This window comes from Pogona vitticeps, chromosome 3, assembly GCF_051106095.1.
Source record: "Pogona vitticeps strain Pit_001003342236 chromosome 3, PviZW2.1, whole genome shotgun sequence".
Taxonomy (NCBI): Eukaryota; Metazoa; Chordata; class Lepidosauria; order Squamata; family Agamidae; genus Pogona; species Pogona vitticeps.
Window position 1 is genome coordinate 111,092,614 of NC_135785.1, and position 17,445 is coordinate 111,110,058.

At 40.4% G+C, this 17,445-nt stretch overlaps 1 protein-coding gene across 2 annotated transcripts; it reads right to left on the bottom strand.

The window, feature by feature from the left end:
• Window positions 1–7,566: 7,566 nt before the first annotated feature.
• RPS24 (ribosomal protein S24) lies at window positions 7,567–15,941 on the bottom strand. Of its 2 annotated transcripts, XM_020809460.3 has the most exons (7): window positions 15,808–15,941; window positions 15,230–15,295; window positions 14,154–14,363; window positions 12,371–12,481; window positions 11,666–11,683; window positions 8,668–8,691; window positions 7,567–7,653 (listed from the first exon to the last, which is right to left on the bottom strand). In XM_020809460.3, the coding sequence occupies exons 1-5, from the start codon at window positions 15,808–15,810 to the stop codon at window positions 11,678–11,680; spliced, it is 396 nt and encodes a 131-aa protein (XP_020665119.1). In that variant the 5' UTR covers window positions 15,811–15,941; the 3' UTR covers window positions 7,567–7,653; window positions 8,668–8,691; window positions 11,666–11,677. The 2 variants fall into 2 exon arrangements, with proteins under 2 accessions (XP_020665119.1, XP_020665120.1); XM_020809461.3 differs by lacking the exon at window positions 11,666–11,683.
• Window positions 15,942–17,445: the final 1,504 nt, after the last annotated feature.

Here is a 17,445-nt window from a genome sequence, read left to right on the forward strand (position 1 = left end):
AGGCTAGGCTCTTGCAATGCACTCTACATTTCGGTAGAAGATGGCACAGATGCTGCAGCAGGTGTAGAGTGCAGCAGCTAGACTCCTACCAGGAACATCCTTCTGAACCCACACGGCACCAGTTCTGAAGGACTTGCAATGACTGCCAATATGCTTCCAGTCAGAGAGCTGACAATGACTTAGAAAACCCTAAATATCTTCGGAACTGGATGTTTGAAGGAGCACCTCTCCCTGTATAAGACTGCATGATCACTAAGTGAGGAGACCTTCCTCCATTTTTTACCATTCAGAACAGTTTGTTATGTGGAGATGCGAGAGGAAGTCTCAGGGGAGGGCATTCAACCCCAGCTGTGCAAAGCCCTCCCCTTAGAGGCTTGATTGGAACCGACATTGGCATCATTTAGAATCTTTGGGGTTTGAGGATTGTGGCCTGCATAGGTTTTAGTGCAAAAGTTTTAATGTTTGAATGTTTTGATTTTGTGCTGTTTGATTTTTTTATAAAAATGTTTTAAATATCTTACATATTAAATTGTTTTATGCAATTTTGTAACCCATCCTGATGGCATGATATAGGATGGGGTATAGATGGATGGATGGATGGATGGATGGATGGATGGATGGATGGATGGATGGATGGATGGATGGATGGATGGATAGATAGATAGATAGATAGATAGATAGATAGATAGATAGATAGATAGATAGATAGATAGATAGATAGATAGATAGATAGATAGATAGATAGATAGATTTGCATTCCATGGATATTGGAACTAATCTGCAGGGATAAACATGCTTATATTTTAGTAGGCATGCAGAAGATTGCACGGTTTTTAAAAAGAAGAAGTTTTGTCAAAAGTGAGATGCCTTTTGCCCATGTTTGAAGGCCAATGAACTTGGTCCTCCAGTTCATTTCAGGAAACAGGAGCAGGTTTCTTTCTCAGAGGAAATTTACTGCAGAAAGGTGGTATTTAATTCTATTCTTGCTATTACTATTCCATTTTACTATTACTATTACAAGTTTTTTTCATATAGATTTAATAAATAGGGAGATAAACTATAACTTTGTCTGACATGTTTACCAACTGGAAACCATTAAGTTTCTTCATAGTTCGTCCTGAGAGTAGCCTCTTGTCCAGAGGTATAGAATCAAATGCAATTGCACACCTTTTAAAATGATGTGTATCTTGTCACAATACAAACAGTCAAAAATTTTACCATAATCTATAAAGTACAAAATAATTTTCTTCTTGAATTGTTTGGAAATGTCCTGTAGCTAGAATGTATTTGAAATATGATTTCTAATGCCTCTTCCTTTTCTAAATCCAGCTTAAAAATTAGGCAGTTCTCACTCCATATAAGCAGAAAGTCTTTATTGTAAAATCTTGAGCTTTACTCTGCTTGCATGGGAAATAAATGTGATGTCTGTATAATTATTGTAATCTTCGACCCTTTATTTTCTGAAATTTATTTATTTATTTACTTTTTTCTTTAAAAGGATCCAAGGCAGCTTGCAACAATTAAAACACAGTATTTAAGCTAATAACAGAGTGTACATTGAATATTTCCAATTTACAGGGCATAATTTTGCTTTCCATATTTGTTGGGATATTTTATTTATTGATAAATTCAGTGTAGTTTGAAATAGTTTTTAAAAAGAGGGTGTCCCTTTTATTCCTGATTATTTTGGCTGAAGATGTTTGTGTGAGGAACTGTATATGTTGTCTGTTCCTAGTATTTGTACAGCATTCTTCTAAAAACCAAACTGTTCTTCCACATGACTCGTAGATGATGGATCATTACGTGTGGAGTGATTTGACATGTATGTATGTTCTAGACCTCCCATCTGACCAATGGTCACTCTGGATGGTGTACAACAATAGAAACAATATCCCAAAAATACAGAAATAAAAACCATACAACGTACAGCACAGAGTAACCAATATAACATTGCATGGCAAAAACCGCTCATTACACTGTAGAGAAAAAATATATGTGAACTAATAAGCATCACAAATTTTGTGTGAGCAGCTAAAAATACATGTTTTTGCATCAAATCTGTTGGTTTACTTCAATATGTATTCAAATAGTCAATACTAAGGGGGGAGTTAAACATTAAGATATTGAATTTGAAAGAAAAAGAAACAAGGGTAATTTCCCCATATTTCAGATGTCGAGCAAGATGTTAACTTTATGTGACTGGAGGAAATGTGTCTTTTTTACCTCATGACTTTGGCTGTGAGGAACCCGTACATCAGTACAGCCCAGCCTTGTTTTCAGCTGCTGCTGTGTCCCTAGTGCCCTCTAGTGCCAGCTGGAATATGTGAAAGCAGTGTTGCTTTTTACTTGACCCAAGTCAGCATTCTGCATGACCATCTTTCTTGTTCTTTGTGGAAGCTATCCAGATCTTTTAAGTTCAAGACCCACACAGACTTTTTTGAGATTATCAGATATTTTCCTAACAGTTTCATGTGTGAATTACACAAATAAGTGCAAATCTTACTGGTAGTGGATGATATGTACATCATGAGGCATCAAATCAGTTCTCACAGCGACCCCGGTCTGTTTCTGAGGAATGTGAGATAAATATTAAGGAGTGGTTTTGCCAGGGCCTTCCCTCTGTGAGTTTAAAGGGCTAAAAAGGGATTTGAACCCAGGTCTTTTGGGTTCTAGCTTGACACTCTATCCACGCCACTACTTTGGCTGTCAGCAGCTAATAGAGAGACTGATACCTTAGTTTAAGTAAATAGAGCTACCAACATATTACTGTTCTCCAGAGCTTGCAGAAAGCATGATTGAAGGTTTACCAACGATATGAAGTACATCCTTTTCCTTACTGGGACTATCATTTATTTATTTATTTATTTATTTATTGGACTTATATACCGCCCCATAGCGCTACCAGCACTCTCCGGGCGGTTTACAATTTTTTAATTATACAGGCTACACATTGCCCCCCCCCCCAGCAAGCTGGGTACTCATTTTACCGACCTCGGAAGGATGGAAGGCTGAGTCAACCTTGAGCCGGCTACCTGGGATTTGAACCCCAGGTCGTGAGCACAGTTTTAGCTGCAGTACAGCGTTTTAACCACTGCGCCACGAGGCTCTTCGTTGACTATGTTTCATTGACTATGTTTTGAACATAAGGTACCTTCTTTGCTTTAGAATAATCAAGTTATTAAACACAGTTGTTTCAACAGCTCCTCTGGAAATAATTTACAAGAGGCATAAGGTACAGCTGCGATTTTTGTCTGTTTCCCCCTACTCTGCTTTGCAATGGAGGGGAGTTTTTCAATATGAAATTCTGTATTAAGTCTAGCATCTTATGCCTGCCTTAACTGCTTCTGATCCAAGATGCAAGTAAAGGAATTTGGTTAGAGAATACGATTGTGAAGTTGGAAGGGGGTAGGGATGGGACTTTCATATTAACCCCAACAGCGAAAACCACAAAAGAGGTGTTTTCTTTCATTGGTAAATTTCAGTAAAGAGCCTCTCAAATCATCTGGTTTTCTGAAATATAGGGACATGAAAACATCTGATTCCTATTGCATTTTCTCTATTACATTGCCACTATTTATATGTGAAATCACCTCACGAATATCCCAACAAATAGCATTGTCAGGCTTGGCAGCAAGAGTTGTCAACTGTCAATTAGGATTCAGAGAAGCTCCTGGAAGCGAGGAGCTGGAAAGTTTGAATCTTGAGAAGGCTCTGGAGAACTGGAATGGCTTCTCTTTTGCTGCTTGCTGAATTGTTCACCGTTGGTGCAGGAACTCCTCTGCTGGCCTCCAGCATGGATTTGGATCCTTACCATACTTACTGCTGGCCTGGTGCTGCTGTTCCTCCATTTCATATCCATGTTTAAACTGTTTGTTCCTTCCTTTTTCATCCTTTTGAATTCATTGCGCTCTCTGACTCTTTTTTCTCTCTTTTATAAATTAGGGGAGATTTCCCCTCATTTCTTTTATTTTTCCCTGGAGTGTCTGCCTGCTACTGACCGGGGTTGCTGCCTGTGCTCTGGGACTGAAGCCATCAAAACAGTAGAGGAAAGTGAAGTCTCCTAGGAGCTTGGAGTGGCTGATTGTTTTTCTTCTCCTTAAATGAGTGCATGTGTGGCTTTTAAAAAAAAATATTTGATTTTCCCTCTATGGGTTGTGGGGGGAATTGCTCTTAATCTCATGATGATTATTTGTTTCTCATTTGTACTGTTTCCTGCTGATAAATTGAACAGGAGACAGAGGATGCGATGATAAATGTGAACTTTACTGTTAATGCCTGCATAGATCTGATTTATCTCTCTTTTTTCTAATGTACTGTTTTAGACTACATTTTTATAAGGCTGTCCATCTTGTCCCTGGTTTTTTAAGAATGTAGTTTTGGACGTTCTATAGGGCTTAACTTGGTCTAGCACCAGAAACCCAAATAAAGGGAAACAAAAGAAGACATAAGACATAAGACATAAGAAATTTATTTGTCATTGCGCTCACAAGTGGGTGCAACGAAATGAGGTGCTCTTCCCCAAGGTAAAACTGGACAACACTACAAAAAAAAAAAGTTAAAATATACACAACTTTCACCATCCAAATATAGATACCCCGTTTTCTCTCAGCAATTAAAAAGTCCACCAAAAACTTATGGCCCCGCATTTAAACTCAATACTGCACTTGGGTAAAAACTGTTCTTGAATCTGCTCGTCCTTGCTTTCAATACCCTGAATCTCCTTCCTGATGGTAATAGTTTAAAGAGCTGATATCCCGGATGAGAGGAGTCTTTCAGTATGTTAGATATCTTCCTCTTACATCTGTTCTTATACAATTCTTCCAAAGAGGGGAGTGAACAGCCAATGATGTTTTGGGCCGTCTTGATCACCCCTTGAATTGCCTTTTTCTCTGCCACTGTGCAGCTCGTGAACCATACACAGAGACAGTAGGATAATATGCTCTCAATCGAACTCCGATAGAAGGTGATTAACAAACTCTCAGTCAATTGTTGCTTTCTAAGAATCCTTAGAAAATACAACCGTTGTTGTGCCTTCCTGATTAACGCAGCGGTGTTTGCACTCCAAGTCAGGTCATTTGTTATGATAGTCCCAAAGAACTATCATAAAAAAAGAACCCCAAAGAGTCAGTACTTTTCATGTTTAATGAAAGACACAACTCAAAATCAAATCAGGCATGCAACCTCAAAAGAACCCAGAACATATGCAATCTGAAAGTGTTCCCCATTCATGTCCTCAATAAGGGTCCTCTAGAACAGTGGTTCTTAACCTTGGGTTACTCAGGAAATAGTACAGAGGCTAAACTGACTATTTGAAAAGTTTTACGTGACCTGCAGTCCGGTCATTTAGTAACCCAACTCCCAGAGACCTTCACCACCAACTGTGCTGGCTGGGGTTTCTGGGAGTTGCAGTTCAAAAGCATCCGAGTAACAAAGGTTAAGAACCACTGCTCTAGAACATTGGTTCCCAACCTTGGATAACCTAGGTATTCTTGGACTGCAACTCCCAGAAGCCTTCACCACTAGCTGTGCTTGCTGGTGTTTCTGGAAATTGCAGTCTAAGAACAGCTGGGTTATTCAAGGCTGAGAATTTTGAGATTCTAGAGTGGTGGGTTTTTACATTCTAGAATGGGGGCCTTGTTGTTTGGCCTACCTAGACCTCAATATCATAGAGAAGCGGGGGGGGGGAGAGAACTCTGCCTCACATCTTTACAAGCTGGCTGCAAGTAAAGATCAGAATCTTATTCTAAGTTTGGGTCAGGTTGCCTAGTCTCTGAGAAAATGGGAACGACATATCCTAACACCTTACCTATACAGTAATATCATGAATCCATACTGGTTCAATTGCTCCTACTGCAGAGTTGTGCTCTACTTTCTAGTTAATTTCCCACTTTATTTTTCTGGAGGCACTACCCACTCAGTTTACAGAAGCCATAACAAATGGCTAGCATTATTCTAATGGCCCAATTTACTGACCTGAGGACATTTCATGACAGGAAACCTAAAGCACAATTTCATCAGTTCAGTGGAAGTTCTCCATCTATAGGCACATCCTCACAATAAATGACCGGACTGCAGGTCACGTAAAACTTTTCAAATAGTCAGTTTAGCCTCTGTACTATTTCCTTCTCAGCAGAAAAACTCCCCTCAAAACAAAAGTTAATTTGTTAGCACAAGCGAGGGTGAGGAACTTGAGAGGTAACACACTGGAAAGCTTCGGCGTGAAGGCCTAATTGCCATTTTCCTGATAATTAGGCCCCAGAGGCATCATTATCAGATCAGAACCATCAACTGAAAAGTAATTTCAAAGGATGATGTTAAGAAGTGAGAACTTATGAGGCTACTAAAAAGACAGCTTTGCTAACACTAAGTTTCTGCTCTGCTTCATTATTTAGAACTTATTATATTCCATGCATGCCAGTGGTTTTAAAATTTTCTGCATTCAGGACTCCCGGTTAATAATAAATCATGGGCTACAAGAAGCCTGAATGTGAACCAGAAAAAACTCAGTGAGGAACATTTGAGTCAGCTTGTGTGCCAAGGAAAACAGTATATAGGCTAAACGTATCACTGTTCCTTCTCACCTTGAGTATGAAGTCCAGAATACGCAAGTCATTCTTTTGCAGTTTTGGGAAAACTGGCAGCTGGAGGGTGGGAAAGATCATTCACAAAGCTTGCTCACCACTGCTGTTTCCACTAAGGGACATTAGCAAAGCTTCCAGTGTTTTCACCAAAAAGAAGCTGCTGGCACATGTAGGTTCCCGCCTGACAGACACCCACACCTGCCTCAGCACTAGAGATGGGCATGGCGCTGGGTGGTTCGTACCAGTTCATTTGTTGGCCAAACAGGTGTTCAGCACTTCAAAGCCCTGCCTCCTCCTGCGGGAACCAACTCAAGAGGCAGCGGCCTGGCTTCCCTGCCCTGCCTCTTCTTTCTCCTGCCACATAATGGTGGAAGAAAACAGGACAATAGAGTCAGTGGTCTAAAAAAATAGGAGCACAGCATGTGGTGGTGACAGAACTGGGAAAAAATAGGGTTGAGATAAGACAAGCAAAATCCTTCTCATCCACATTGGACAGCCCCCTTAGGAAGATGTGGCCTGTGCAGTATAACTCAGCCCTGGAAAATAAAAGGGTTTTTGGATGGTTAGGTAGATTTGGTTAAAGGGCTGCTAAGATTAGAGTAGAGAAGGCAAATTGTGGCTCTTTAGATGTTACTGGACTGCAACTCCAGTTTCCATTGGATATGCTTGCTGCAGCTTACAGGAATTGCAGTCCAACAACATTAAGTGGGCCAAGAAGCTGCTCACGACCCTAACAGGGAAGCTCTGCCAGTTGTGACTTGCATGATCATTGCAGCAGGCAGGCAAGGAGGATCAGAAATTCTCTGGTTGTCCACTAGTACGTCCCTTGGAAGGCAAACATAAAAAGCACACTTATTCCTTATTAGGCACATAAAATACAAGGAAAACTAGTGTTATGGAGTTTGTTTGTGGGGGTTTTAAAAACCTTTTTGTTGACATATACACACCTGTGCACATTAAGGAAGAAATTCCAAGGAACACAAGATTTCTGTTTTTATAAAATTTATTTGGAGAGCTACTGGTAAATCAGTACCATCTTCATATATTCTTCTGCCAGGATAATTTAGTTTTTCTGCAAAGGAAAGGAAAAATAAATGTCAGTTTTAACATTATGAACGAAGATTTCGTTCATCTTACAAATCTAAAAAAATCCATTGTCCCCAAACTTCATGAATTGATCTGCCGCCCAGAGACCTTCTGGTAGTGTGGGCAGCATGCAAGTTAAATAAATAAATAAATAAATAAATAAATGAACAAACAAACAAACAAAACAACATCCTCTCATCACAGGAAATGGGAGGGAAAACAATCGATTTGCTACACCCTGCCCTTGCTGAAGTAAAAAGGCAGCCTTTTGGATGCGGTGCCATGGATTGTCTCTGCAGTTAAATTTGCGCTGTCAAACACTTAAGAAAAAGTACTATCACACACCCCTGCTAGGAAGCCTGCAGATGCCTAGATGTGTATTTTGCTTTTGCTTGCTTTCCCCCTTTTCTTTTCAACAACTCTTCCACCTCTCTGACAGGAGAACAAATGCTATGGCATTGGAAGCAGACAGGGTGTTAGATGGCTTCCTTCCAAGGCCCAGATTAAAGGTCCATGTTGCTGAACCCCAAATTAACATGTAAGAAATGGCAAAACAAAATACTAGTTTACAATATGCTCAAGACAAGAAAGCTTCCACAGTGCAGATAATTTTAGTAATTACTGGGCATATGTCAAAACTAGATAAAAATAAAATTATGAGAAAAGTAATTATGCGGAGCCTTGTGGAAGTGGTTAAACTGCATTACTGCAGCCCAAACCCTGTTCCTTATCCAGGTTCAACTGCAGGTAGCAGGCTCAAGGTCCACTCCACCTTCCATTGGAGGTGGGGCAAGGGGGATATGTAGCCTGCATAACTACACTGTAAACCATTCAGAGAGTGCTTTAAGCATTATGGGGCAGTATATAAGCAGCACACTTTTGCTTTTAATTACCGTGTATTTGACAGACAGACTTTAAAAAGAATCTCATATCTAGCAATTAGTCAAAAACAGAATGCAATAATTAAGCTACAGAGCAGTGAAAACTAAGACTGTTGTACCTGTTAAGTCCTTTGGCTGGCTCACTGTAAGAAGAAGAAAAATTGTCAGTACATATATGCTGAAATATATAGATTTGTGTTCCTTTCACAAGAAATACTGCTTTAAGTAATGCAAACTTATGACTGCCACTATGGCAGACACTAACTAGTGCCAAAGGAAATAAATTGCAAAGTCAGTGAGTTGATCTTAGAAAACTAAAACCTAGACCTTCAACTTTAAGCAAACCTCTGGTCCCAAGTATGTTAAGATCCACATCTGTGGTACAACAGGCTGGCTGTGCAGTGAAGAAACAAAGGATTGAGGAGTGGGTGAGTCAAGGTGTTGTAGGACAGTATTGAGAGTAAGCAAAACAAGTTAGAGGTTGTTTGAGGGAAGACCTGCAAAGTGAACAATTTCAGCAGCAAGCTGCAAAGATTAAGCACATGTTGTTTGCAACTTAAAACACTTATAAGGACTTTTGTAAGCTAGGTAAAAGCAAAACATTTTAGATGCTCAATCTTTTTTGCTGTTTTAATTTTTGTAAGCCGCCCCGAGTAGACATGGTCTAGAGGGGCAGGGCAAAAATCAAATAAATAAATAAATAAATAAATTTAAATTAATCATCAGGATAATGTTTCCTGGAAGAGCACCCTTTAAACAATGCAAGTCCAAACATTTTGCCAAAGTCCATTTTGGAAAGATTCAAATGTACTTCAGGTGTTTGAAACAAATTTTAAAGTACAGAGATGAACGACCTGGAACACAGCACAACATATGAACTCGTACAGGCACAGCAGGTGTTTGAGGTATAACTGGACAGGAGCAAGGAGTATATGAGGGCCAACGTAGGGTAGGGTGAGGGCAAAGCTCCTGCCTCGTATTACACACAAACATAGGAAGATGCCTTATCCTGAGTCAGAGTACAACTGGTCCATCCAGTGCTGTCAACTCAGACAAGCCGGGTAGATTTGATTTTAATTAAAATCAGATTCTGTGACAATTTAAATAAAAAACAATTTAAACTTTGATTTAAATCAATTTGATTTTTAATAACATCATTGATTTTTTTCCCACCTTGCTGACAAGTGACAGCTCTCTACAGGCAGGATTTTTTCTTAATCCTATCAGGCAACCCTAATATTACCTTGCGTTCTCTAATCCAAGTACTAAACAGACACGGCCCTGCTTAGCTTCCAAAATCAAATCAATGTTTACAGGCGTATCGTTGCACATTCTAATATGGCTTCCCACCCTAGTTCATGAACTAGAACGGAAACTCCCAGCCATGGCAAGGGAACAATGCATACAAAACTAAAGTGCACATTACAAATGATGTCCCCCTACACTTCTGCTACATTTCCTAAGCAGATCTGATGGCACCAAAATACAAAGCAGAGCTGAAGCTGGAACAGAATAAAGGTATTATGACCACTTCTCCTTCAGTTATCAGTCTTTAGTGAAGAGGTGTGTCACATAAGGCCCACACCGTTCAAACTTGGGGGGGGGGGACTTTAAAAACACATTTTGAGGTCAAACAAGGCATACTTACTTCCAAAAATTGATTCTCCTTTAAAATGAATACATATTCAGCACATTAAACAAAAATGCTTTTTTCACTGACCTGACCTCCACTTCTGCCACAAGTGGTATTCAGTGGCTTCCCCAGCAAAGGGACTGGTCCCTGGATTTCTCCAAGGGGCTCACCTCTACCTCTGCTTTGTAAGCAGATCAGCATGCTCACTTTTAAAATGAATATACATGATTGAACACTTGTTCCTTAAGAACAAGTGCAGAAATCATGGGTTACTCCATGGATTTCAAAATTGGTCGAAAGTAAAGGTCGAGGGTATTCATATTTGAATATCCCCCACAGGTGCAGATAACGAGGGTCTGACCCCCTGGGGCCGGACCGACCACTCACAATTCCGCCGTTCCACGGAGCCTTCCTATCGCTCCATTGCTTGCTATAGATTACGCCAGTCCTGGCAGAAGGCGGGATGACGGGCCTCTCTGCCAGGTTACAGAGTGGCTAATCCATCGCAAGCAAGGGAGCAATAGGAAACCTCTGTGGAACTGGCAGCAATTGTGGTTGGGTCTGGTCCCAGGGGGCTGGGCCCTCGTTATCTGCACCTGTGTGTGTGGGTATTCTTATTCGAATGCTCCCATCTCTAGTCAAGACTTCAGATACCCAACCAGATGCATCTACTGTACTGTCCTAAAACTACAAACTGACATTGAAAGTGCCATGTCCCTTATTCCCTCACAATAAGAAGAAACAATTTTATTACTTAGGAAAGTTCCAGATATACACCATATCTCACCTTTAAAAAAGCCTAGGATAATGCAGGTGTTCTTTGACAAGAGTTACGGGGATACTAACCAGATTTCTATATCCAAAGAGTTAATCACAAATCTAAGAATCTGTATTATATAGAATTTGCCACTTACATTAGGAAGGGAAAAAGCAGCATAGTTCCTTGCCCTTCTTATACAACACAACAGGTATCTAGACTTTCAATTACTTATGTTTTTAACTTTATTCATTTTGGTCCTTCAAATTATATTTTATACATAAGTCACTTTGATCCTACAATTGACTACATAATTTGCTCTACTTAAGAGCGGAAGCCACAAAATGGGACTTGCTAGTTGCAACTAACAAATCCCATTCATTTCAATGGATCTACTCTACATAGGGCAATGGCTGTCCATTGGTATGGAAGTTTGTTATACTTTCTAGATGACTGTTAAATGTTGAGATTTAGGATCACGCTTATGGTCTCAATGCGAAGCCTGTTAATCAACTTTACGATTTTATGAAGACATTTTCATAACAGTTACTTTTCCAACCAAGACAAACATGCCTGAATCAGTGGCATATTGTATATTTGAACTAAATGTATACGAAGGCAGGGAAACTGTTCCAAAGCAAAAATACACAGACAAAGCCAGAGAGCATTAGGAATCAAGCAGGTGATGCATAATTCATGCAATCACATCCATGCTTATTCTCTGTACCTGCTAGACACTTCATTTCTGATCAACAGAATTCCAAGAAAGTAGAAAAGAAAGGTGAAAGTAAAAGGTTACTACTAATCAAAAGGGAGATTTTCACAAAAAGCAATTCAGAGACATCTAATGAGAAACTTCACCATCCTTCTAAAAGAACCAGAGATACTTAAAATCCCATTTTTAATCATGCTTGTTAAAAATACCTCCCCAGTATGAGTCTTCCTACAGTGTTTTTTGTTCAGTAACACTACCTTCAGCTAGAATGATCTAAGTGTCTTCATGTCTATTAAATACCAATGAGAGTTTTGCTCTTCACCTGCAAACCCACGTCATTTTCAAATTTCTCTTTAGAAATTTGTCATTAATATGTACATATTTGAAGGATAAGGTGGGGTTAATTTAAGGTAAGGAGAGGACGACTGTTGCTATGCATGGAAAAGAGGAACAAGAAACATGCTCCAGAATTCTCCATCTTAAGATGAAGACTTTGGAGACCAGATACTATTCTTTCTAATGCTGATATCTACGAATTAGCAACAAAGTGGACAACATAAAACTATTAGAACTACTCTGTTCTTGAGTTACCTTCTGCAATCCAGAAGAATTGGAGGGTGGGGGAGGGAATAACAAAAAAGTTATTTTGCAAATGAAACATCTAACAAGATTATAAACAGTGACTGCATTTGTAAATTCCGAAATTGTTGATCTCACCTTCTTGCCAGCCCCCACGCTCGCTTTAGCAGTTCCCCTGACCTTCTTCATCCTGTTCTTACGTTCTTTACGTTGTTTCCTTGAGGTCTTCTTCTTTTCATACAACCCATGCTAATAAGAAATAAACAGAGTTAATGCACTGAACACAAGGGAACTGCCAATTCTTCTAGAACCTTGAGAACACTAACTGCACATTACCACGAACCTTTATGGTACTAAGGTTATGATTTACCCAACACCATCAGTGCAAACAATACTCTTGTTAAATGTACGTACAGTACATAAAATTTATATTACATTTAGCATATCATATGACCATTTCCCCTTAAACTCTAAGGTCAGTATCTTACTGCTAGTCCCAACTACAGTATATACATTGTCTCAGTGGAGTTTACTTGAGTGTTGACTTTCTATTCATCAATTAAATCAATGGGTCTGTTCTTGAGTTGGGACTAGCAAGTGTCAATACTGGCCCAGTTAGGTACAAAGATTAGCCCATTTCAAACAGCTACATGCTTTTATAGTATAGTAGTTAGTGGCTGAAATCCTGTTGCACTGCTATTCAAAAACTAACTTTCGGAAGCAAAGTTTAAAAATCTCTGTAGACGTTACCCTGTTTCCCCTAAAATAAGACCTAACCTGAAAAATAAGTCCTAGTATGATTTTTCACAATGCTTGTAATGTAAGTCCTACTCCAAAAATAAGCCCTAGTTAAGTGAAACCCTGCCTTCCACCATTGTGCAGCAAACAGAAGATGACATGACTGTATTTGAATAAATGTTGTACATGGCAAAAATAAAACATCCCCTGAAAATAAGACCTAATGCGGTTTTTGAAGCAAAAATTAATATAAGACCCTGGCTTATTTTCAGGGAAACAGGGTATATGTTGCATACTGAATCACACAACTTGGTGTGCAACAGCTAATGTCTACAAAGGTTTCTTAACTTGAGGCAATTCAACTCCAAAAATTATGCCTTCTGCATAGAAGCACAGGATTTCAGCCAGTCACTAGAACCACAAAGGAAAATTTGGTTCGAACTATATTACATTTATATCGTATATGACTGACCAAAGGCACTCAATGAGTTTCAAAGGTGAGTGAAAATCTGAATCCCGTTCTTGAATCCCAGTGCAATATTCCAACTATCCCACTGTGCTGGCTGCACGGACATCGTATCAGCTTAAAATACTTTACAAGATTACTCTATTAGCTATGTTTATAATCACCTTTCTTCCCATGAAATAAAGGCGGCATAACCTGGCTCCCCAGGTTCAACTCTCAAGTTGATGAAGCCAAGAGAGAATGACTGCTCAAAGTTACCTAGTGAGTTCCATCCATTCGTGCAACAATTTGAACCATGTCACCCAAATCCCAGGCCAACATCACTTTTTTTTTTCACTATACTATGTTGCCCCATCAGGACGGATGCAGAAGAAACATGGGAGATGGTGCTCCTCAGGGAAAAAGCACAATGTACTGAACAGCAATCTTCTTAATAAGTTTTTTAAATCACTTTACTAAAATTATATACAGCAGAAGTGTGGAACTGCTAAGGACTGCAAGCGTCATCAGTTTCAGTTCACTGCCAATGAAAAATACCCAGAACCACAGTATCTCTGACATTGGGCCATTGGGCCTCTTATTAAAACCCTCCAGCAGGAATCTACCACTATTCTGGAGGAGTCTGTTCCATTTGCTGAACACAGTGAAGAGGCAACAAAATAGCTTGAACATGAACATTGGTCTATTTGTACCAAATAAACAATTCAAGAAGCTTACCCTGGCTAATCTATGCTTTGGTTCATTTTTCTTTGCATAGTCCAGGGAATCATAGATCATGCCAAAACCTGTTGTCTTTCCACCACCAAAGTGGGTCCTGAAGCCAAAGACAAAAATGACGTCTGGTGTTGTCTTGTACATTTTGGCCAACTTTTCACGAATTTCAGTTTTGGGGACAGTGGCCTTTCCAGGATGAAGAACATCAATTACCTAAAATTAAAAAAAAAAATGACCAAACCAATGTATCTCTTAAAATATTTTGTATACTGTGAAAGCAGAACTCTAACAAGCAAACATAGGTCTCACAGATGTATGGTTGCTGGTCACCACCTGTAAGCCCTACACATGCTGTATGTGTACTTGCCCTCTGCCACATCACTACATAAATTGGGCACTTCTAAAGGGGGGACTCTTGGTGTTACGAAGCAAAGAACACTGCACATCCATGAGAATGCAGTGCAATTTTTTAAAATACATCCATAGAACCCTCCATTACAACAACTGCATCCTTACAACAATCAATTTCAACTTACACAAAACAACTAATGTGTTGCTTAGCTTGCAGCTCTGAACAGAGTTGGAATCTTAAATTTAAGACCAACATTAGCCACTATGGTTAGCTCCAGTTCTTTTGCAACAAATCACCCGCCACTGAGTTTTGCTCCTGTTTGTACATAAATCTAAGTTGTGCATTTAGGGCAAGACAACCGTGCTGTGAAAAATAAAATAATGCACTTGCTTTCTACAGACATAAAGAACAACTTTCAAAAAGCTTCTAAATGAAACACAATAAATAAAAAGTGTTCTGGCAATTCAATTTGTTAGCATGATACAGAGATCTCCTAATGATCATAAAATGGCATCATTCCCGAAAATGAACTTAATGGAGAAAACATGTACTATATTTTAGTAACCTTTAGGAAATGGCCACTACTATCTGCTCAACAAGACTTGTTTATAAATCAATCAGAAACTATTAGCAAAATATAAAGATACAAATAAAGCACCATCTCAAAAGTTTTCAAAACTCCAGCCACAATACAAATTAAACAGAAGTATCAAGAGCATCTTCTCACCATCTGCTTACGCTGAAGCAGCCTGTTGGTCATGAACTTCCTCGTTCTGATGGTCACCGTGTCATTCTGCAAGGCAAAGAAAACACAAAAATCGCATCAGCGCTCACTTGTGCTGCCTTATCAAAGCAACTGCTGTTTTTTCCAACGCCCCCATAATATACTCGTTTCAAAGGAAAGGAAATCCAACTGAACCTACGGCCTACCAGATGTTGCAGAACTACAACTCCCATCACACCTGACCCCTGTTGTAGGACGACTGGGAGCTGGAATCATACTTCATCTGTTAGGTTACAGAGAAAATAAATAAAGCAGGATACTCCCCTCTATCACCCCATTCTAGTGCCTAAAAGCAGGCAGAACACAAGTACTTTTCGGCCACAGGAAGAGGGGGGACAGCCCGACTCGGAGCGAGATTCCTCGAACCCTCTCTTTCCATCCAATAATCAACCAAAACCAATCTGGGAGCCCAAGTGGAAGCGGGGCGGCCGCCCCAAAGGCTGGAAAGCTAAGGATGGCGCCGAGCGAAGGCGGATTGAAAGTCTCTCCCCACAATCGGGCGAGGCCGCAGAGGAACTCACCATCTTGGCGGCCTCCCCTGCTATCACGAAAGGAGGAAAGAAGGAAGGGGATCTCGGCAGCCAATCATATAGCGGCGCGCGAAGGAAAGGCGGGGGCAACGGGCAAGGGGGCGGGATCGTCGCCTCGGGAGGTAGGGCCGCCGGAAGGAGCCTCACCGGAAACCTACGAGAGGAAGACCATAGAGAGCGCTCGAGAGAGAGGGAGAAACCATAGAGACGGTCTCGGGTTCTGTCTGAGATATGGAGAGAGGGAGGGAGGAGAGGGAGGGAGAATAGGTATGTTTTAGGAGGTCCTTGTCCAAAATCATTCCCTATTTGTTCAAGCCTTTCTGCTTCCGTGGAAACTTCGGGTTCTTCCTAGTTCAGCTAAGCACAGCCTAATAAATAGGGGTGCAGTTTTTTTAATACTAATAATAAAAAAAACCTAACCCTATGCTATGTATTTTTACACAAAAATAAGTCGTATTCTTGAAGCATGGTTGGCATGATAAGCCGTGAAAACCGATATTTACGTGGACGGAAGACTCGCCGTGTGCGCGGAATCCTGCGCCACCTCTTGGGGGGGTACAGCTCCACTGTGTCCAATAGGACCTATTTCTGGACTCAAGCATGCATGGGGCCGCTGGCGGAAAGTTTCTTCCACGAAAATAAGTCGTGCAGCATCATTAAGACGAACAGGTCTATTACCGAACGAGTTTTTCTGAGCACGCACTCTTTATTCCAAAAGGAATCTGCATCCTCAGATTTTTTTTCCAGGAAGAATTTAGCCACAGCTGGGAAATGTGCTTGGTAGCTTAGTTTGCTTTGTATGGGGAGGGGGGGGGGGAGGAAATCACCAGGTCCGTGACGACCTTTAACCTTCTGTTTCTTCCTTAGGCCTACAAGAAACTCCACTGAAGATCAGGGCTGTCCCAGGGGATTAGGGAGCAGACTTGTTTCCCTTGAAATAGAGGGGGAAACACCCTCGCTGGGTGTTTTTAAAAGCCAGCTAAAAACCTGGCTCTTCAGGCAGGCCTTCCCTCCAGTCAGTTAACCAATCCCTATCCTTCTTGTTTGAGTTATGCCATCTTGGGTATATGCTGCTTAAAAATAGGTGTTAAAACTGTTTTAGATTACTTTTATACTGTTTATATTGCTCTGTTTTTATTCACGTAAGCCGCCCTGAGTAGATGTTGTCTAGAGGGGCAGGGTAATAAGTCTAATAATAAATAAAAAAGAAAAAGAAAAAAGGTGAAGTCCGTGCTCTAATGTGTTTTCATTGGGGCTGGAAATTACCGTTTAAACAAATGCCAATGCCTAAACGCTTCATTATTCCGGTAATGGAGGCGTGGGAGAGGATCGGAGCATGGAGAGATCAGTTTGACGTACTGTATTTGCATTATAGTCCACTGGAAAGGGGAAACACCCCTTACAGAACACCCATCAAGTACTGTAAGGGCTTCAGTACCAGTCAAACAACTAATCGGCCCTTCAGGTCCAATCCCAGCACATATGCAGTGCTAAGTTACTTCGGACATTTGCACTGCAGTGATTTTTTGCAAGCACATGTTTGTGTAGTGCAGTGGATAGAATGACGGACCTAGGACCATGGAGACAGGTTTCGAAGCCCTGCTCAGTCATGGAAACTTGTTGAGAGAA

Excerpts from the sequence above, each read along its gene's own strand:
- RPS24 (XM_020809460.3), bottom strand. Across the intron at positions 14,364-15,229 it reads TGCTTCAGCGTAAGCAGATG|GTAATTGATGTTCTTCATCC; the intron begins GTGAGAAGATGC and ends TTTTAATTTTAG. Across the intron at positions 12,482-14,153 it reads CAAAGCATAGATTAGCCAGG|CATGGGTTGTATGAAAAGAA; the intron begins GTAAGCTTCTTG and ends ATTTCTTATTAG.